The following is a 23,315-nucleotide window of genomic DNA, read 5'->3' as shown; positions in this document are numbered from 1 at the left end:
ATGTTTTTAATTAAATAAATATTACCGGGAATTGTATGATTATGGGAGACTTTAATTTTCTAGATACAGATTGGATGACAACTGCTATTAATAATGATAGGACCCAGATATTCCTGGGTATGATAGTGAACAGATTTCTTCTCCAAATAGTCACTGAACCAACAAGAGATGATGCCATTTTAGATTTAGTATTGGTAAGTCGCTAGGATATCATAGTAGAACTGGTTGTAAAGGAGAATCATGATTCGAGTGATCACTAGTTAATCCAGTTTAAACTCAATAGAAGGATAAACAAACAAACAAACAAAAAAAAAGGGCTGCAATAAAGATCCTTGATTTCAAAAGGGCAAACTTTAAAAAATATGGGGAATTAGTTAGAGAAACAGACTGGACTGAAGAACTCAAGGATCTGAGTGTGGAGAAGACATGGAATTACTTTAAGTAAAAGTTGCAGATGCTCTCTGAAGCTGGCATCCCAAGCAAGGTGGAAAACTCATAGGGAAGGGTTGCAGACCAAACTAGATGAACAAGCATCTCAAACAGGTACTAAGGGAAAGCAGAAACCCTACAAGGAATGGAAGAAGAGATGGCTCAACAAGGAAAGCTACCTCTTGCAGGGCAGAAAGTGTAGGAATAAAGTGAGAACTGCCAAAGCCAGGCAGAGCTGGACCTTGCAAACCAAACTAAAATCAATAGTAAAAGATTCTTTAGCCATATTCTTTAGCCATTAGGAAAACGAACAAAGAAAGAAAGAAGAAGTGGGATTGCTAAACAGTGAGTATGGGGATTAAAGATAGTCCAGGTATGGCACAACACTTAAACAAATACTTTGCCTCAGTTCTTAATAAGGGTAATAATGAAGAGCCTGGGAACCTAGGGTGGTTAATGGGAACAAGGATATGGAAGTAGAAATTACCATATCCGAGGTGGAAACCAAATTTAAACACCGTAATGGAACCAAATCTGAAGGCCTGAATAATCTCCATCCAAGAATGTTCAAGGAACTGGAACATTAAATTGCAAGCCCAAGAGCAAGGAATTTTAATGAATCCATAAACTTGGGGAGTCATATCCTATGACTGGAGAATTGTAAATATAATACCTATATTTAAGAAAGGGGAAAAATGTGATCCAGGTAACTATAGGCCAATTAGTTTGACCTTTCGTGCAAGGTCTTAGAACAAATTTTGAAAGAAAGTTATTGAAGACATAGAGTTAAATGGTATCTGGGATAAAACACAACCTGGTTTTACAAAAAGTAGATCATGCTAGATCAACCTGATCTTTTTTCAGAAGATAACTGATTTTCTAGCTAAATGAAATGCAATAAATGAAAGATCTAATCTACCCAGTGAATATTTTAGTAAAACGTTCAATATCATTCCATATAGGAAATGATTTGTTAAATTGGACAAAATGGGGATTAATGTGAGAATCTAGAGATGGGCAGGGAACTAGTTAAAGTGGAGATTACAACAGGTCATGCTGAAAGGTGAACTGTCAGGCTGGAGGAAGGTTACTAGTGGAGTTCCTCAAGGATCGGTCTTAATGGTACCAATCTTATTTTACATTTTCTTTAATGACCGTGGCACAAAAAGTCAGAGTGTGCTAATACAATTTGCAGATAACATAAAGTTAGGAGGCTTTGCCAATATGGAGGAGGATCAGAATATCAAACCAAAACATTTGGATGACCTTGAAAACTGGAATATTACAAATGGGATGAAATGTAATAGTGCAAAGTGCAAGGTCATTCAGTCAGGGACTAACAACAAGAATTTTTGCTATAAATTGGGGACTTACCAGTTGGAAACAACAGAGTAGGAGACAGACCTGGGTGTTTTGGTTGATCATAGGGTACTGTGTGCTGCCAATGTGATACAGCCATGAAAAAGTATAATGGAATCCTATGATGCATTAGGCAAGGTATTTCCAGTAGAGATAGGGAAATGCTATATCCATTCTACAAGGCACTGGTGAGACCTCAACTGTAATACTGTGTGCAATTCTTGTCTTCCATGTTTAATTAATTCAAACTTGAAAAGGGGCAGAGAAAAACTACTAGGATGATCAGAGGACTGGAGAACCTACCTTACATTTGCCTAACCAAACAAAAGTTTGTTTGCCTAACCAAATGAAAGCTGATTGTTCTTTATATATCTGAGGGATAAACACCAGGGAGGGAGAGAAGTTATTTAAGTTAAGGGCCAATGTTGGCACAAGAACAAATGGATATGAACTGACCATCAATACATTAGGCTTGAAATTAGATGAAGGTTTCTAACCATCAGAGAAATGAAGTTCTGAAACAGCTTTCCAAGGGGAGTAGGGGGGGAAAAAACACTAACTGGTTTCAAGATTGAGCTTGATATATTTATGGAAGGGATGGTACGATGAGGTTGCCTACAATGGCATATGGGCCAACCATGACTGCTATTGGCAATTATCTCCAACAGCCTGAGATGGGACAATAACTGTGGAGGGCTCTGAGCTACTCCACAGAATTCTCTCTCAGGTGTCTGGCTGAGGGGTCTCGCTCATTTGCTCAGGGTCTAACTGATCACTATATTTGGGGTCAGGAAAGAATTTTCCCCCAGGTCAGATTGGCAGAGACCCTGGGTTTTTTTTTTTGTTTGTTTGTTTGTTCTGCCTTCCTCTGCAGCATGGGGCACAGGTCACTTGCTGGTTTCAGCTAGAGTAAATGGTAGATTCTCTGTTAACTTGAAGTCTTCAAATCATGATCTGAGAACTTCAGTAACTCAGCCAGAAGTTATGGGCCTGAGGTGAATGAGGTTCTGTGGCCTGCAGTGTGTGAGGAGGTCAGGTTAGAATCATGGTGGTTCTTTCTGGCCTTAAAATCTAGGATTCTATGAGTCAACAGTACAGTGATACAATGGCGTAGCTGCAGCTGTATCACTTGGAGTGTAGAGTTGACATAACTTATATGTATTTAGAAAATGACAGCAGTAATGCAGCCTTCAAGGAATTGACTGAAACATCTCCCTCCACTGTCCTTTCTTTTTAGAACTAAATTCACCTCCATCCTGTCCCATACACATTTGGCATGATGTAACTTTTATTACTGCAAACCTTTTACATCAGAAATGCTGACTCAAGAAGATGAGATACTAAATATTACTTATGGTAAGAGAATGTCCATCCCAGAGACTGAATGACTGAAGGGAAAAATAACAGGATACAAATGTTCGCCTCTGAGTTGCTGATTCAAATCTATCCCATGTGAAGGCTGTTGGCTGGTTATGGGAAATAAGTTGGTGCTCGCAGTCCAGTTCATATCGGGCAGATGGACATATCGCAAAGTACTGCCAGAATGGGCACTAGTCAAAATTCTCTTTAGAATGGGCTAGGACTTAGTAGGCCATGGAGACTGAACTACTCTTTCAGACCTAGAGGTGTTCTTCTAGGTCACAGCTGAGGCTGTCTGGTAGGGAGCAGTGAGGGTATCTTCCACTAATGGCTATGCTGCAGTGTCTCTATAGGGGGGTAAGGGATCACTCTGGCACTTTTCACCAGCACTAAATTCATGTAAATAAATTAACCCAGCATTTATATATATACATTCATAATACAGAGAGAAAAAGAGAGAGTACGAGCATTTATTCAAGGCCCAAATCAAAGAATATTATTTTGCACTAATATTTTTCTGATCCTACATCTGGGGCTTATTAAGTTTTGCAATAATTCAGTATAATGTCTCACGGGTGCAGCTCCATCAGGGATAGCAACGCTGGGAACCCGAAAGTACTTGAGCACGTGCTTAACTTTCCACACTGTGACTAGTCCTATGGATTTCAATGGGATGTCTCTATGGCCCTGAACCTGCAAACACTTACTTTTACTAAGCAAATGTGTACGTGTTTGCAGAACTAGGGCCATCGTGCATAAAATTAAGCACAATCATAATTCTTTGCAGGATTGGGGCCTCAATACAGAAAAGTTTTGAACTGGATGAATTTTTAATAGACCAAATTTGATAGATGTATTTTTATTTGATATAAATGTTCAGACTATCAACCTTAACAATAAAGATTACTACATTTTTGGATTTATGGGATAATACACACACACACACACACAAACTATAAGCAGGACTGATGGCACCACCTATTACAAAGGTTGCTATACACTTTCAATTATAAGATGCTGTATTCAGTTCCTTATAACTTTGGCAAACTTTATTTGCCTCAGGCTGATTTGTCTAGGCGGGGTTGAGTGGAGGCGGGGCGGAGGAGGGAGAAATTTCAGCCAAAATGGCTCAGCTATTTTCAGTAAGGAAAGTAGGGTGCTTTGCTCATGTTAAAAAAAAAAAATGGGTGACTTTTTCTTTGAACATGTCTAGCACCCTCATGCTTTCAAGCAGGAACTTGACATTTAGCAGGTGGATGCCATTTCTGTCAGCAATGTGCCTTTTGCCAACCTTGTGAAAGTCTGCCCTGCTTTGGTGAAGTTAGAAGTCATTTAAAAATTGCTGTTTGCACATGCTTAGTAGAAACTTGCAAGACCTTTACAGTTAAATTCCCAGAAGGTTCCATCTGTACTGAGCATGCTCCAGCTCAAGGCTAAACAGCAGTTTCCCTGCAAATGCACCTCCGGTACGGCAAGCTGGGACCTGGAATGGAGAGCAGGAAGGCTGTCTCTCCTGTTCTCTCAATGCTCCCCCCCCCCCCAAGTAGGCCAATGCAATGTGAAACAGATAGCTGCCTGATTCAAATGCATGGGGGACAGGAGCCAGACCTGAAGTTGGGGACAGGGAATTGATTAGGACAAAGGGCCTGGAGGAAAGAGATGGGGACTAGAAGCTTCTGGGAGAGAGAAAGGGAAGCTGGGACTGGCTGGGGAAGGAGAATGAGAATGGGACATAAGGATAGAGACTGAAACTGGCTGGACAAGGAGACTGGGGTTGGGAATCTGGAGTGATGAGACCAGGACTTGCTGGGCAAGGAAACTGTAACTAGGATGAGAAGCCTGAAGTGTGGAGACTGAGATTAGCTAGGTAAGGAGAATGGGACTGGGATGAGTAACCAGGGGGAGGGAAGAGACAGACATGGGACAGGGAGAGGATAGAGGGAACAGGGCAGAAGGGGGTCAAATCTGTGGGTAATGGGGAGAAGAGGCTGTGCCTAGGAGAGCACAGTCTTCTATGGGCCTAGGTTGGAACCCAAGGTTCACAAGTCTCACCATTCTTTGGCTGTCAGCAAGTATCTATGAAACCCTCTGGCAAAGCATTCCATCCCCCTTTAGTACTAGTCCAAATAGAGGATGACAACCTACTACTAATATCAGTGTTTCCATTAGCTTAAGCCTGTGCAGTAACCAAATGATGAACCATGCGGGTATCAGCATGATGTCCCACGATGGAATTTATGTTGTCAGTTTGCTTTTAAAAAAAACTGAGGACATTAGACACACTCTCTGTCTCAAAGAACATGTTGAAGGTTAGAGGGTCAAGCACTCTAAAGTTAGGAAATGTCAGACCGAAGAGTGACTGCGCAGCATTAATTAGGCCACCTTGTGTGAATGCATTGTGGTAATGTTTAATTAAATGATCACCTACTAATTTTTTCCCACAGGATCCCTGCACAGACAGCCTGAATTCTGGTATTTCCTAATGTGCTTGACTTTGCAACCTCAGTAATGGTTTTTGGTGTGTGCACTATATTTAAAATTACATGACTGTAGGGCACACAAAGACCAGCATCACTGAGGGTGGAAAAGGCTGTTGATTGCATCACCACAGACCCTTGGTTAGTTCATTAGCCCCTCTGTCCTTGCCACAGCAGGATCTCAGCATATGCCTCCACCCATTGGGAGGGGGCAATGGTGTAAGCCACAGCAGCACCACGGCTCCACAGAACGCAGGAGTCCTAGCCTTACCTCTTAATAGAACAACCTCCCCCCCGCCAGGAATCCTGACCCACAATCCTACCATTTACTCCCACAGCGGGGACTCGAACCCGAGCAACCCCCGCAGCGTCCCACTCTCCCCACACGTGCAAGCTGTGGAGCCAGCAGCTACTTAACTTCGCCCCTTCCGCCCCTTCTCTCTTCAACCAATCAGCAGCGGCGGTGCGGGCACTCTGCGCTCGTGACGCCCCCGCTCCCGGGGAGGTGCGATAGTACTAGGGCTTGGGCACTAGCGCGCGCTCGCGAGGAGAGTCTGTGCCTGCGCGCGCGCTCAGTGCGAGCCACAGAGCGGCAGAGAGGGGCACGGGAGGGGGCAGCTCTGCTGGCTGGGTGGCTCGGGGGGGTTGCAAATAAAGAGCCGATGAATCCCGTGCATTGGTGCTTTTTGGAAGCATTCGATGTGTAGCTGGCTCCCCCGCCCCGGTGGCAACGAGCCGATCGAGTGCATTAATAAATGCAGTGGGGGTTTTAAAATTTAAATATTAATTTGTTGCTCTAAATACAATAGGCTATTTTTTTTGGCAAGCCGTTGATTTGTTTGGTTAAACACGCTTTATTTTTCTTAAAGTGCAAGGCGTAGAGTGGGTGCATTAAATGCTTTTCTGTGCAGTCAGATTTGTTGCCTTAATGAATAGTTATTTTGCTTTTTTTGGGTAGGCGGCAGATCTGGTGCATTAAATGTATTTTTAAACAGCTGATGCTGTTTTAGATTGAAATACCAGGTCTGATACTGCTTGTGGGCATGACCCATTATGCACAAAGATGGATTTTGTTGTTGCCCTTGTGTGGGGGGATAGTGGCAGCTTGGTTTTAAATCTCAGGACATTTTTTGGGGGTGTGTTGGGGACTGTAGGTAGAAAATAGACACCAGTAACGTTGGGATTTTTTAAAAATAGAGATATAAGGATTTCACTTATTTTCTCGGCTGCCTTTAGGTTGGCTTTTTTAGAGTTGCTCCGGTTTTATTGAGAGGTGGGAGATCGGGGCGATTAATTTTTTTTTAGGGTTGTGAAATTGCAGCAGTGTCCTGTGTGATCGAGCTGGGAAAATGGAGGCTGTGATAGAGAAGGAATGTAGTGCGCTTGGAGGGCTCTTCCAGACCATCATAAGCGACATGAAGGTAAGTGATTGAGGGGGGAGTGGGGACCAGGTGCTGGGAAGCCATCTAGTAACCTTTGCTGGGTAAACTTTACAGGCACCACATGATTGCACCATAAAATGCAGCTGCATTGAAGGGTCATTGCATTTACTCCCCACCCCACCCTAAGCTTCTTACACTGGGTTGTAGATGAGACCAGACCCCATGTTTAATCTTCTGGATGTGTGTTGGCATCAGTTATAAATGCTGTTTGCAGTATGCTAGTTAAGTGTTGATGTTTCTGACTCCTGAGTTGCTTCAGGACATCTATCTCCTCCTTCTCCTGCATTGCCTGTCTGTGAATGTTTACATTTGGATCTCTACCTTAGGGCCAGCATTTCCTAAACCAATGTTTTAAAACAGTTTCAGGCTGTCTGATTCCTAACAATAAATGCAACAAGGCCAGAAGTAATTCAGTGTAGGACACCCCCATTATAGCGTGTTGGAAAGCCCGAAGGTGGGGTGGAAAGGGGCAATATAGGAATTAATAGACTACCATGATGAGTGCAGTATAAGAATCGAGACTGACAGATACTTAAAAGTATATTTGTTTTTCTGGGTTGAAACTGTAGCTTAATCTGTGATTAATTTTTTTGTATTATGGTATATTCGTATGGATAATGACTGCCCTTTCCTGAGACTATCTTTTAAATGCAGAGTGCACCGATTCTTATAGATTTGCCCCCTTGCAAACTGAAATCACAATCTACAAAGATCATTCTTGTAAGGGAGCCTTGTAAGGGGTGTTGACTGCATACCGCCACTCTGTAGGATTTTTAAATATTTTTTTTTATGGATGGGGGAAACTTCTAGCCTAGTCTTGTTTAAAAAAAACAAAACAAACTACAGTATCTCCGCAATAATGGTCCTGAACCATTACAACTTAAAATAACGTTACACAGGGTTTGCAGCTCTTCTTGCGGAATACTGTAATGTTCTCCTTAACAAGGGCAAGATGCCTTTCTCAGATGGGGCTTTGATGAGGGGCTAGATTTGAGGGAGACATCAGATAATGTGGAAATCCAGCTATAGACTATACCACTTTGGCCAGTAGTGAAGTATGTGTGTTACTGTTTAGAATCATTGCTGTAGAATACTGTAATGCATTTTTAATCGGTACAGGACTCTTCCCAGAAGGACTGGAAAGTGAGGGTGTCAGGGGGAGCTGGTTCTTAGAGGTGAGGAATTCATTGATGGGTGTGGATGGGCACTGGATGGGAGCTCAATTTTACTAGCTAAAATATAATTTGCAGTGAGGCATACATAGGTGAATGGCTTTTTGTGTGTACTGGGAGGGGAGCAGTGGTTCTAGGCCAGGAATAAATGTTTAGCTCAGATTCACATGTACTTTCATCTAAACAGATCTGTGGAGATACTTAATTAAAAACATGGCTTATAACGAGTAGGCAGGTTTGGGGAGATGTGTGTGTCAGGAGAACGCTGCAGTTGTTGCATTTTTCAAGTGTGATTCTCCAAATTTTGCTTTTTTTAATTAAGTATAGGTTTCATTTAAAAGACAAACAAAAACCAACCTCCACCCCTGTAATAATTTTCCTTAAATATACTTTAAAAAGAACATTTAGCAGATGTTCTGTTCTGCCATATTAAATCTTGTTTTTTTTTATTTAAATAGAGAAGAGCAGAAAATGTCTTTACTTTTCTCCTATAAAAACAATGCATCTTGTTTTGCTGCTACTGTCGTGTATGCATGTGTGTGTTTATGCACGGTTACCTGCATGGAAACCCTGCTCACTGGAAAGATTTTAATACAGCTGCTTTACAGAGATGGGAACAGGTGTGGATTTTTAAAAAATCTGTAATAGTAGTGGAACCTGTTTTCTAGACTGACCTCTAGAAGGGGTGTATTTGATTTAAAGGAAAAGAACACTGCACCAATTCTTACCCCTGTAGATCACTTAGATAAAGAAGCACAATGCTCCTTATTGTGTAGTCCAAACAAAGCAATTAAATGACATCAATGCAATTAATGAAATATTAGCTGTCTTTACTAATTATGTGCAAGGATAATGACAACTTACAAAATTAATTAATTTTTGAGAGATTAATGGATGCTTTCAGCTAGCTGTACCTCTGCAGTAAAATGGAACTTAGCTTTCTAAGGACCATTTTGTACAAGTGAAGCTGTGGGGGTGGACTTCTTGCAAAGCTGTTAGGAGGGCAGACCTCTGCTCGGATCGCATCTAGTTGCAGGATCTGTCCCTAATTCCCATAATGGGAAGATTGTGGCCAGAGCCCTGTGTACTCAGTGATGTTGTGGAATTTGTGACCGTATCCACCCTTTTCATTTTATTCATTTTTATTCCTAGCCATTGTGATGAATCTCCTCCCCCCCACCCCCCCATATGAACAGTGTGAACACGGTCAGTGTTAAATTACTCATTACAGGTGTGATGTGGATATAGTCCATGTGGAACTGCTTGGCCATATCTATGCTGGTATTTAAACCATGTTCAGCACCAGTTCAGCTGCCCTGTTGTTGCTGCCTAGCTTTTCTTAGTATGGACAAGGTTTTTGAGCCTGTAAACACTAGCAATCGTCTCAATGGTGTGTTAACATTGAAACCTAATGATGACTAAGTTAGACTTAACCATTCTAGTGCTGATCTCCTTAGCAGAAACATTGAAATAGGCCACAGTCATAAACTGATTGTCTCAATTTCCCAGGTGCCAGAAGTCCCAACTGTCCCCTCTTCAGCTACCAAAATCTTCCACCACCAACTTCTACAATGTGGGTGTGGTCTCAGTGCAAGATTTGGCAGCTATCAGTAAATTAAATATTTTGCAGCATTGTATAATTAAATTTAATTTCAAATTAAATAACACAAGGAATATTGTATTATTCATTTTAATATATAATTAAATTACCCCTCCCCTTCCAGTTTGCTATGAAGGCAAAATCCAGGCCCTCTGCTGCAAAGTTTAGGTCAAATTTATCATGGAGTGCACAGGGTCTTGACTATGACAGATTCATGTCTGATGAGTTCATATCTGGAGTCGTGCTTGGTATATTTGCTTCAGAATCAGGATTTGGCAACTTCAGAATTCAAAATCAGACTAAAGAATTATAGACATTTAGAGATGGCAAAGGCCTGCTGGCTGTAGGTATTGTCCATTCTTAATGAACTATATTGTTCCTGATGATCTATTCTTGAGGCAGTAACTTACAGGTGTTTTATGCAAGATCTCTCTCAGTGTTCCAAATTAAAAAATAAACACTTGCTTGTGCCCTCTCAGGAGTAGATTTGTATGCTGTGCTAACATTGTACTTGTTTCCCTTTGAATGTAATATGCTTTTTGTAGTTCCCTGTGGGAAGATAGCATTTGATCTGAATGAATTGTAATTCCTTTCTGAAAACAAAATACTGAGAGTAGTATGCTGTTAATTTCAATATTTCTTGTAGCATAAAGCAAATCTGCGCAGATAATTTTGGGGTGAGCTTTTTTCAGAGTGTGTTTCAAACAATCCTATCTTTTGATGAGGAGCATGCTTTCTTCAGTGTTGCTCTTCCTTTCCTTCTTATTCCTAATTCTGTGCTCCTCTTAATTTATTCCCTCCCCCTTCCCTTTAGTCATACCATTCCACACTATAATTACTCTCCCCCCCACCCCCCAAAGTTACTAACATACTGGGCACCACCCATCTCTCTTGCCTGTATGTTACATCCTTTCCCCCTAACACATCCTTCATCTGTTTTGTCTGTAAATTTGTTGGAGCTGTTGCTCTGTTTGTACAGCACCTGTTTGAATTGGACCCTGATTCTGACTCTGGTCTCCAGGCATTCTTAGAATACAAGTAAATGATAAAAGGCAGGCCTACGTTGATTATCTTCATGAGTTTGCTTAGGCTTATTTTGGACAAGTTTTTTTTAACCACGTTTTACAAATCTTAAAAGATGACTGATATTTGCATTCATCTGTTCAGACATAGAAGGTGGGGGATGTGCAGTTTAATGACACAAGAAGGGAATATACATTTTCTCCTGGGAGAATAAAAAATCATGTTTCTAAGACAGGATCAGTGCCCACTTCCCTAGTAGGAGATGGAAATCCAGAGGCCTAATTATAAGAGAAGATAAATGTTTATAGTATTTTAGTTCACGTCTCAGTAAAATAATTGAGAGCAAAGCATTGATGTGACTTTTATTTTAATGCTTAGTTGGAGAGGTACCATCAACTTCATTCTGCCTTGTTGTGGCCAGTAATGCTCTTTTGGATGGGAATGTGGTATCATTGCTGTCAAACGTTCAAGGCTGTTGCTGGTAGAGATATAGAAAGGATAGAAATCTCAGGGGGCACAAAGGAGAATAGATAAGAAAATGTATCTGAGTGGCTGAGAGTGAAAAATATTAAGTAATGAGTATTTTTCAGCTTCTCCATGTATTTTCAGTATGGAGGGTGAAAAGTATTTTCAAACATTGTACATTGCATAACTTGGCACAAGATGCGCAAAGGAAAATGGCTGTAATTCTTGAAGCAATTTGGTAGGTAGGTAGGTCTAACACTGATACAGTGGCTAGGGACAGTCGTTGGCATTTTTTGTGCTTGGTATGAACACAAGGAAATGCACATTTGAAAAACAGATGAAAATATTTGTGATGTGACTCAAACAATGCTAAGCCATTGTTGGGATAAACAAAATGCTAAGCAAGTTACCACTCAAATATGGCTTTAGGTTCTGGTCCTGTGATCAGATCTGTGCAAACACAAGTGGCTGCCTGTTTGTATCTGCTTCCAGGACCCTGACCTTATTTAGTATAGCATCTCTCAAACCAGCTGTCTCTAAATGCTTTGAACTAAGCTGGTAGTTACAAAGTTTAAGTAAAATACAGATACTACAGCTGTCTGCCATCCAGTTGCTAATATGACTAGCATTTTTTCTTTTAATGGTTAACTTCTACACCTGTGCTTTGCACATTCATTTACTTTGGGGGGGGGGGGAGATGAGAGAGGGAATTCTTCCCTTACCCACATGCATGCTACATTAGAATTAGCATGTCTCTCTCTCATGATTCTTGAAGACAAGCTCTGATTCAAGCATAGGGACTGGTATTTATACTATACAGTGTGTTTCTTTTTTTTCTCCGCACTGTTTTTTTTTTTAGAAAAGGTGTTTTGATGTCAACACTTCTATGGTTAGCAAATACAGCTGATTATTTGCAATTTGTGCCAGGAGCTAGCATGCTTTCTCTGAAATTCTTTGCTCTGTATAAACAGCTGCAGAATCTTTCTGTAAGGACTGTCTTAAGGACTTCAGAAGAAAAAAATCTCATGAATTTATCACGAAGCTTGAGTGATGATCTAGGAAGAAAAATAGTGAATGCCTATCAGCGTATTCCATACAGTTGTGGCAGAGCTATGAAAATGTGTAATTACAACCTCTTTTTAATGGCAGATCCTCAGCTGGTGTAATCCACTGCAGAGGAGTGATCACAGTTTACAGCAGCTGAGGATCTTTAAGGATCAAGTCTTTAGAGAACAGTTTTATATAGTCTGAAGGGAACAAATGTTTTAAAAAAAATCCTTTCAGATGAGGCAGAATGCCCTGGGCTACATAATAAGGTTTGCAGTGTCATAGCCTAGAAGGGATTGTGCAGCTCTGCATAAAAATACAACTGATGAAACAAACGTTTGAGAATAACAAGACTGTGTAATTATGCACTCAGCACTGGTTAATACATAACAAATGGTAATGTTTCTCAGAGTACACTGCTTCCTCCATTCTGAACCTGGAAAAGATGCATTAAAACCAGCAATATACAATAGCATGTGTTTTACTGTGTAGGCACGTCTCTTGGTCACATATTTGTTGCTCCAGGTGATGGAACACTTTTGTGTATCTGTGTAGACTGTCTTCCAGGAGCACCACTATAATTGTCTTGGTGTTTTCAGCTTTTCAGTTACAAATCCCCATTTTTAATCCGGAGGGAATTAGCGATCTGTCTATGGAAATGTCCACAGAAGGTATTGGGTGGAGGTGTGGGGAAGAATCCCATGACACAGAGCAGAATAATAAAATGACAGTTGCACTTAAAAGGTGCATCAATCTACTTTGAACCCACAAAATCAGGGGGACTCTGAATTACTAAGGAAGAGTCCCATGAAAGGGCTTCTCAACAGGGTGGATTTGCTTTCTCTTTGTGTTTAGGTTTGTCAGTTTAGCATTCTGTATAGTGCTTGATTGGTTAAGGCGCTGAGCTCTGTCTCCAATCCAGCAGAGCACTAACATGTACAGATTGTGCTGAACTAGAAACACATAAGAAGTCTTAGTAGAGTCAGTGGGACTGCTCGTGCACTGAAGTGCTTTGCTTGATTGGAGACTGAATGTTTGGCACTAGGGTTGAGCCCATAGTGCATTTCATCTTCAAAATGCTCTAATACCTAGTTTCCAGAAATCTTAGGAATATTTATCCCCTCTTTAACAGAAAGACAAGGTGAGGCTTGGAGATTTGGTGACGTTTTCCTCAAGACCTCAAATGGAATAGGCCTTAGAGTGGATTTGAGTTCAGGAGTTTCTGGCTTTCATTACTGTGCTCTCTAACCTTTTGTCAGTGCCTCAGGCCTGGTCTACACTGACAATGTAGGTCAACGGAATGCGGCTTCCGTCGACCACATAAAGTATGCGTCTCCACTGCCATGTCAGTTCTGACAACCTAAATTGTGGTAAAATTCGACTTAATACAACTATGTCCGCAAGTGGCGTAGCGCTGAAGTCAAATTGTATGGGTTGAATGAGTGTCAATGTAGGCAGAGTGCAACTTAAATCAATGTCATTGTCCTCCGGGAGGTATCCCATAATCTCTGTTGTGACTGCTCTGGACATTCACACTCTGCTGCACCGCGGCTACGTGCACAGGAAACAGCCCTCCCTGAAGCCCTGGGAAATTTTGAATGCCCATTTCATGTTTGGTCAGCGTGGAGAGAGCTTTGTAGCTGAACTGCTCATGGCGACTGTACGCCCCAAACACGCTCCAGCATGGAGTCGGCCTGATGTCTTGGAGCTCATCAGCCTGTGGGGCAAAGAGTCTGTTCTGGCTCAGCTCCAAGCCAGCAAAAGAAATTTGGATATCTACGAGAAGATATCGCATGGTATGATGGAGAAGGGCCACAACAGGGATGTGCAGCAGTGCTGCGTTAAAATCAAAGAGCTGAGGCAGGCATATCAGAAAACTCGGGAGGTGAAGTCGTTCTGGCTCATCACCAAAGACATGCCACTTTTATGAGGAGCTGCATGTGATTCTCAGCGGTTCTCCATGCGATTCTCCACCACTATACCACCACGCAGAATAGATACCTCCATAGAATCCCAGTCCAAGATGAATGAGGAAGACTCTGTGAACAAGGAGGATAATGATGAAGAGAACAGTGGGCAGGAAAGCAGGATCTCCATTCTTCCTGAGAACCAGGACCTGTTTGTTACCCCAGAGAAGCCCAGCTGGGGACAGGACAGCGTGACTGATGCCGGGGAAGGCACATCTGGTGAGGGCATATAGCAAATTGCATTTCTGTGGTTATAGCCCTAGTCCACTTTCTTATTTATTGGAAAAAAGGAGTTTGTGTTTTTGTGGGGATGGCCTTCCTGGGTGTTGGTCTACTTAAGCGGAGGGTTATCCCCGGAAAAGACTATTTATGTGCCCAAGGATGCTCCGAGAATCCTCTATGGATATCTCCAGGAAACTTTAATGTAGATACTCTGCAATCCTTCACAGGTTTCTGGGGAGGGCAGCCTTATTTCTTCCGCCACGGTAGGACACTTTTCCCTGCCTCTCTGCTATTAAATGAGAAGACATCATTGTGGAACACAGCATAGCAGTATAAGGGCCAGGCCTGTACCCAGATGCTTGCAGCAAATCTTCCCTTTCTGCCTGTGTTACCCTCAGAAGACTGATATCACACATGGTCACCTAGGGAAGATGGTGCAAGTTTACGGTACCCGAACAATGTATTCACTGTGTGTTATTCCCCTGCCATGGATGGTGTCCTGGGCTCCAACACAGACAATTCCCAGCCATGACATTGTTATCATGGGTTTTAGGGGTCTGGGAACGGGTGCCCCTATGTTTTCTCTAGCGACACTTCACCCACACCCTCCTCCAGTCCCTTTGGACACCTACTCCCAAACCGGTCTTTGGGATGGTAAAGGGGAGTCCAATGATCCTGCTCCTTGGTTAACTGTGGTTTGGGGAATTTAATGCTACAGAGACTTCCCTATAATGGATGCAAGGGCCTCTTACTTACCATGGCTGGAATGCCCCTTTGACCCATACAATAGATACAGATTGGTATGCAGGTCTGACATTGCCTTATGAATATGAAGGGGAGTTCTTTTTATATTGTAACATTGCTTTTTGTCCATGGGATCACCTAGCAATGGAAACTTTGTGCTTAGTTTGCCTTACGGTGGACAGCTCAGCCTTCACCCAAGCTTCTACTCCTGCAGAACGTCTTTCTTAGATTAGAAGGCAAAAAAAAAAAAACAACAACCTTGGGATGACATGTTCAACAAACTAATGAATGCTTCTGCGACTGCTGACGCAGTGCTCGGAGCCTGGAGGATGTTATTGTCAGAAAAACTGAACATGGACATGGAAAACGGAAAATCAGCCCAGGAGCAGAAGCGTGCAGTGCAAGAGGAGATGTTGCGTATTATGAGGGATCAGTCTGACATGCTGAGGCGTCTGGTAGATCTCCAGGAGGAGTAGTGGCAGAACAGACTCCCTCTGTAGCCCCTGCTCAGCTAACAAGCTGTTTCCCAGCCCCCACCCCAGGTGCTCCATGCTGGTAGAGGGGAGCAAAAGAGGCGACGGCCCCTTTAAGAACTGGGAATGTGCATGCTTTGCTGTCTGCACAGTTACACTTTGCTCTGGATGCCCTAACAGCCTTATGAGAACGTTAAATTATCTTCCTTTTCCCCCTAGTGTAATGGATCACCAATAAAACTTTACTGCTTTAAAAAACATTACTCTTTATTTATTGAGAGCTCGGGAATTGTCTACGGGGGAAGAGGGGAAGGGGAATGATGGTGTGAGGGTGGGGGATGGGAAGGGAAGGCACAACACTGACCGAGATGTACACTATTGCAGTTCATTGCAAAAATGGGTTTTCAATGCTTCCCTGAGGTGCAGCATTCCGCGGTTGGCTCTCAGTGTTGCACTGGTATCTGGCTGCTCAAAATTTACAGCCAGCTTATCAGCCTACACGGCTCAACCCAGTGGGAACTTTTCCCCCTTTGTTTCACACACATTCTGGAGCACACAGCATGCAGATATAACTGATGGAATGTTCCATTCACTGAAGTCTAACCTAGTGAGCAAAGTGCGCCATCGTGCCTTTAAGCGGCCAAATGCACATTCCATCACCATTTGCACTTGCTAAGCCTATTATTGAAAAGCTCTTTCTTGCTGTCCAGGTGCCTGGTGTAGGGCTTCATTAGCCAGGGGAGCAAGGGGTAGGCAGGATCCCCCAGGATCACTATTGGCATTTCAACATCACCAGTATTTATTTTTTGGTCAGGGAAGAAAGTGCCCATCTGTATCTTTTTGAACAGACCTGAGTTCCTAAAGATGTGTGTGTCATGCGCCTTTCCAGACCACCCCACATTGAAGTTGGTGAAGCATCCCCTGTGATCCACAACGGCCTGCGACACCATTGAGACGTATCAGTTTTGGTTTAAGCACTCTGTGTCAGGGTGGTCCGATGCTAAGATAGGGATTTACATGCCATCTCTCGCCCCGTCACAGTTTGGGAACCCCATTGTGGCAAACCCGCCCACTATGTTCTACACATTTTCCAAAGTCACTACCTTTCTTAGCAGAAGTCTATTGATGGTCCTGCACACTTGCAGCTTCCATGGTGGGTTTACTGTCTCCAAATTGATTCCCAACTGACTGGTAGCAGTCTGGGGTTGCTAGCTTCCATACAGCGATGGCCACTCACTTCTCCACTGTCATAGCAGGTCTCAAGTGAGCATTCATGCATTTCAGGGCTGGGGACAGCTCTGTGCAAAGTTCAGTGAAAGTGGTCTTTTGCATGTGAAAGTTCTGCAGCCACTGTTCATCATCCCACACCTTCATAACAATGTGATCCCACTAGTCATTGCTTGTTTCCTGGGACCAGAAACGGCACTCCACCGACTGAAGATAGTGCATGACAGCATGCAGCAAACGGGAATTGTTTCATTCTGTGGCTTGTAGCAGGGTGGCTTCAGTAACATCACAGTTTTCCATGCTGCGGCTCCTGTCTCAGCCTTGAAAATTCTGCAGGAGGTCGTGAGGTGTTTGTGATGCTTACAATGATAGTGCACAGCTGAGTGGGCTCCATGCCTCTCTGGCAATGGCGTGTGCGTGGCACAGACAGATTTGGAAAAATGGTGTGAAAAATGTTCATCTGTTTGTTTTGGACTAGAGGGGGGGAGGAGCACGTTTCATCATGGGAGGATGACAACCTTCCCAAAAGTCACGGCTGGTAGTTGCACTGTGGGATAGCTACCCATGGTGCACTGCTTTGATTATTGATGCGGCTGGTGGGGGACACAAACCCCCGACGCAACATGTGTGGGTTGATCATGCTCCTCCAACTTCGTAAGTTTGGAGGTGAAGTCGACTGAAATTAAGTCGACTTCACTCTACAGTGTAGACTTACCTTCAGACTTCACTGATGTTTCCCTTTGTTTGAAGGTGAAGATAATCTCTCCATATGCTCATCCATGATCTAATCATGATTCTTTTTCCCCCCAGATGTACCTGAGGCCAAAAACCTTGGCACTACTGTTTTGGTTTTTAAAGGAATGGGCTGATCGGAGCATTTTAACTTGTAGGATTGTAATATATGAAGGATCCACAGTCAACTATTCTGAGAGTGGCTGTTTTATCTTTGTATAGTGCCCAGACTGTCGTTAGCCAACAACAAGCTGCCTAAGAGGCAAAAGCGGAGCAGTGCTGTACTGTTTGTGTTAGCCTTAGGATGTAGGCTGAGATAACAGCTAGTCCATGTCTGCTATCAGTATAGTTAAGTTAGTTAACTTATTGTTATCAATGGTTTTGATGTGTTCAGTGCTAGTAATGATTATTCTACCTCAGAAATTCAGCTCATACTACCCAAAAAAAGAAAAGGGCAGAGTTGGAGTGAGGTCACCGATGGGTCTGAGACCTTTCTCCATAAACTAGCAATGCCACCATGCTGTTTCCAGGTTTGCATGCTGGACCCTGAATGTTGCTGTAAACCAGCTTTTGTGTATCGGCCCTGTAGTTGAGGGTGAGTTAGCTCTTCAATGTTAAGCCTTATTTTGAGTTGTTAATAAATGTAGTGCTCCCCTCTCCCCCTTTCCCATACTTTTTTGCTGAAATTTGACATAGGGTGTTTAGCTTGGGGAAATGATTTTATTGTTCTACTCTTAGCTAGTAGTAAACTTGTAATAAACCAAATACATACCAGTGAATTTTGAAGAGACCCAAAGGGTAAAACCCTATGTAGTTTGGGCCTGGCTACCTGAGAGAACTCCCTTTCTCCCTATGTGCTTGACAGCTGTGGTCTTTCAATGCATAGAGTTAAGTCTGCCTCTTCTATGTGGGTTTTGCTGAAACGATCGTATGGACTGGGCGGTGTAAGCTTTGAGTGATCTGACTCTTAAAGGTGACACTGGTCAGCACATAAGATGCATAAAATATTGTAGAGTGCACAGAGACCCAGTGGTGAGGGGCACTGCTATAAATGAAATTTTCTCCTTAAAGGAGTTGAGTAAAGTTTTAGCTGATCAAATCCCAGTGCTGTTAGTGGAGTTACCTGGCCATGGGTAGGCCCTGGCATTGCTTTGAGAATTACCTCTCCTGCATTAACCAGAGTGAATGCCTCTTAATATTTTAATAGTCTTAGTTTTGAGCCAACAGAAATATTCTGAGTTGAAGTGCCTGCTATGCATACCCAGGGGCTATTTCATGTTAGAGTGGATGAAAGCCTTCTATGAATGAGTCTCTGTGGAGAAATCCTCTATTCAGAGTCTCTCACAAACTTATTCTAATCTGAAGTGAAGAACGAGTAACTAAACATTTCCCCTTGCACACTACTTTAGAAACATCATCTTGTGTATTCAACTCTTTTTGCAGAATGCACCATCGGATACTAAGTCAGGCTCTCTCATTGCTGCAGCTGGGTCCCTCTTTTCCCCTCTTACAGATGACTTTCTCTATTTAGAGAGAGAGTTAGACTTGGTCTTAATGCAGGTCTCTATATGTTTGAGAGGGACTTTTATAGTGGAAAAAACTTACAAAGGTATCTAGCAGGTGTGTTTCCTTTCACACTGTATTAATGCATTTTCTTACCATGTTTGCTAATTTTCCAATCTATTTGTATTTAAACCAGGACTTACTTTCGCAAAGCTAAGGTTCTTAGATCTTATGAACCTGTAGTGGGAGTGTGCCACGAATGATGTAGTTGTGACATTGCACTTGTTGGCAGTAGGTGAGTGGACTGACTTGGTCGCAAGCTAGGATGCTGTGCTCAAAGAAAGGAGAGGATGCTTTTAGCATCCCAAATATTTTGGGCTATTAGGATGTGGGCTTTATTCCAATATGAACTAAGTAAGCAAAGAATATGGCTCTCTAATAACAAAATTTCACCTGATCTGTATTCCTCATCTTCTTCCCTTACATTTTTTATATTTGTTATTCGCTATTAAATTGCCATATTCCAACCAAGTGTTGACTGCACATCAGTGCTCAGGGAATTAGTTACTGTTTGGTGTTCATAAAGTGCTTTGGAATTATCTAAGTGGTAGGGATACTTTTTCGTTTGGTGCGGTGGCTCTCTTCTAGAGTTTTCCATATACTTCCACCATGACTGGATCGCTTTCTTGAGTTGATCAAGCTATTACAAAAATCCTAGACTTGTAAAGGTGGTTCCATGAAGTTTATAACAAATTTAAACCATACAAGCTTTCCACTGAAGTGTTTAGATTGCATACATCGCAGCATTGTGATAATGCACAAGACCCTGAAAGTAAAACTGGCAAGTGTGTTTAGATTGTCTAGGCTGAGAAATACAAAAGAAAACAATAGCATAAGTGGTGGGAAAAATAGGTTAGACTTATATTTTCTTTTTCATCATCTACAGTCTTCCGATCCTGAAACTTAACACAGACTACACTACATTTTTAACCTGTTTTCCTATGGCTTGTCACTACTTTCAGTTGTTTGCAGTATAGCCTCTTAAATGTGAAGCTTTTCCATTTAGTGAGGTTGGGCTTGAGCTGCCTTTGTTTTGAAAGGAGATGAAATTAATGTCGTTCTCTTCTTTAACTGTTAACTACAACATTTCATTCCTGGTTCTGGATGAGTAAAGAGTTTCTTTGGCTGCAAAGCGGTTGTGTTCTAAATCCTTGCTCTATGCATAGTGTTGTCGCTCTCTTCAGTTATAGAACTCTTTATGTGATTACGGGCTTGCACTTGCCACTTGGGAGAGGTTCTGTGCACTCTCGCTTTCTCTTTGAACTAAATTATATTCCAGGTACCCACAGTTCTCTAAATGAAACTAAGTGAGAAGTTATTTTTCACTTGCCTTTAAAAATAAAATAAAATAAAAATACTACAGAGTTTAGTAGATTAGATTGCTGTGCTTTTTGATCTCACAGTTGCGTGTATATCAGTGATGGGAGAATGGGGATGTCTGTTGGCTTGACTTTTTCAAAGGAACTGAGCACCTGAAGTCATGAAGCTACATGTGCTTATGCAGCTCTGAAAATCAGGCCATGCATATAGTTTATAAAGCATTTTAGAATCCCTAAGAGTAAAATATGTTTATATACACATGAAGAGGCCTTGCATCTGCTTTATTCTAATTATGTTCAACAAACTAAGGATAGATTTATTTTCATCTAATATAAAAATATTCTAAAATGCTGATTATGAGTGATATAGAGAAGATAGAGCAAATAAAAGTTTTAATCTTTCTCATAATATAAGAACAAAAGGATGCTCAATGAAACTGAAAGGTGGCAAGTTTAAAAACTGCTAAAAGGAAATAATTTTTCAATTCAGTGCACAATTAGACTGTCCATAGGATACCATTGAATTCAAGAGTTGTTCATGATTTCAGAAAAGAATGAGACGCTTATATATGGTTATCAAGAAAATCCATAATGATAAATATTAAATATTTATTTATTTAACTAAATATTTAATATTTATCAAGTTTTGGAAGGGGGTATAAACCTTTATGCTTTATGGCCTCTAAATTTGTGGGTTAGGAGGAAGCTTTTTCTTGGTGGCAGGCTATCCCATAATTACCTTTAGCAGATTTTCTCACCCCTTCATCTGAAGCATTTGGTGTTGGCCATTGTCAGAGACAAGATACTGGTTTAGATGGACCTATGGTCTGATCCAGTCTGGCCTTGGAAATTCTAATAAACATACAAGTTTTGAAAGCGTGGCTTAAATTATATTGAGATTTCTCATGTTTGTTATATGATTAATAAGGCATGTTAGCCCTTTCTTTGAATAAGGTATATTTTGGCTGGCAAACCAGTGGGAACTAACTTTTCTTTTAAGAAAGGTTTGAAATGGAGTGTTATTTTAGACCTTGGAATTAAAACACTATATGAAATCTTGGATTTAAATTAGTTCATCTTGGCATTGCAAAAAAAACGAGAAATGCTTGAGATCTTGTTTGATGGAGTATACGGTGCTTTTGGTGTTGCAGAAACTTTGCGGGATGATTCATTTAAATGGAGCATAAATATTGAGGGATAGGAAAGGGAAGTGTGTGGGAGCTGAATTTGTCAAAATCACTTGCACCTAAGCAAGATATAAATTGATAATGAAGGCAGCAGTAATAAAATGCTGTTCATTAAGAGACCAATAAAATAACATCCTAGAATACATGTGCTATTATTCTAGATATGTGGGAAGAATTAAATATAATGAAATATTTCTGGTCCCGCCTAAATCTAAATTTAATCTCACTGTAAGATTGTAGTTAACCTGACTTTTGTTGGGAGATGAATTCAGCTGAAGATACTTCATTAAGTAGGTTCTTGAATTATTTTTGTTAGTTTTCTGATATAAAGAGTGGAGAAACAAACCAGCAGAGAGAGAATGCTACCAATTGGGGAAAAAAATTACTATTAAGATGGAAGGGAAGCTTGGAAAAAGTGATCATAAACTTCAGATTAGCCTGTCTGTTGTGTATCAAAGATGACCTGTTTTTTGCAAGAGCTTTTATGGTCTTGTGAGTGGCTACTCAGTCCAACCTTCCAGTTACAGATTCTCCATGGGTTGAGCAGAGAAATGCAGTACTGTTTGCTAGTGTTCTGTCATTTCTGTTCTCAATGTGTGCCAAATGCCCTTTTCCCTTGTTTTTTTTTAAATCAGTCAACATGAACTTTCTGCAGCAGATGTTGCCTGGCTTAGCAAACTGATTTGTCAGCCACTGTAGCTTCCCGCGCTTGTTGACCTATGTCCACGATTAAGGTTGGTTTTAAGGCCATTGTTGTATTGCTTCCCTGAGTGCTTCTTGCTGTTTGGTCTGTTGAAGTTTCTTTGGAAAACCAGTGTCCTTTATGTCCAGTCTAGCCCAGCTGCGCTTTGTGTATTTGTACAGCACCAAGCACGATAGGCTCTCTGTTCTGATTGGAGGCACTTGGTGCACATATTACTAATCATTCTAGTGGTGGCGGTAACTGACGAGAGGGACATTTTGTTCTGGGTGGATAAGGTTTTAGGGTTGTGTATTTAATTTTATATTTTCAGGGCATGTGTTCAGGAGTAGAGTTAATAGTGTGTTGTGGTTGTGAGGTCAGATGTGCAGTCTGTGGATATGTTACTGGTGTGTGAAGTTTGGTGTCAGAATTGCAAACTTAAGTTTAGTTATTTAAAAAAAAAAAAAACCAACACGGAAAAAACCAGCTAACTTCGAGAAGTACAGACTCCCATGATTTTTGTATTAACGTCTATAAATAGTGAGTTGTTAATGTGATAAATTTGGGTGAGAGGCAAGGAGGGAAGTTAGCTTGCAGTGAGGAAGTGGAGACGCCTGGCTATGACGAGTAACAATACTGCTCTGCCTGTTGGCCTCACCCTGCGCGTCCTCCCCATTTTCATCTTCTCCTCGCACCCCAATGGGACTGTCAAACCATCTTCTCGTTTTTTCCCCAAAGTAGGTAATACATCCCGATCATTCTGTGATGTTCAGATGTTTCTGTCAAAGGTTGTGTACGTGATGATGTGTGTTACCACAAACAAAAG

At 41.6% G+C, this 23,315-nt stretch overlaps 1 protein-coding gene across 6 annotated transcripts in view; it reads left to right on the top strand.

Moving 5' to 3' along the window:
• Positions 1-6,102: 6,102 nt before the first annotated feature.
• MTSS1 (MTSS I-BAR domain containing 1) overlaps positions 6,103-23,315 on the top strand; it is a 164,924-nt gene continuing 147,711 nt past the window's right edge. For 2 of the 6 annotated variants that reach the window (XM_067531330.1, XM_067531306.1), the window contains exon 1: positions 6,105-7,045. In XM_067531330.1, the coding sequence (XP_067387431.1) occupies positions 6,974-7,045 (72 nt within the window). In that variant the 5' untranslated portion in view covers positions 6,105-6,973. Of the gene's footprint in view, positions 7,046-23,315 lie in introns of all 6 variants that reach the window. The other 4 variants (XM_067531314.1, XM_067531336.1, XM_067531323.1 and 1 more) reach the window with 4 other exon arrangements.

This window comes from Emydura macquarii, unplaced genomic scaffold, assembly GCF_026122565.2.
Source record: "Emydura macquarii macquarii isolate MOO-44397 ecotype Brisbane River unplaced genomic scaffold, CSIRO-AGI_Emac_v2 contig_369, whole genome shotgun sequence".
Classification (NCBI taxonomy): domain Eukaryota; kingdom Metazoa; phylum Chordata; order Testudines; family Chelidae; genus Emydura; species Emydura macquarii.
This window is presented reverse-complemented; position numbering and strand designations above follow the sequence as displayed.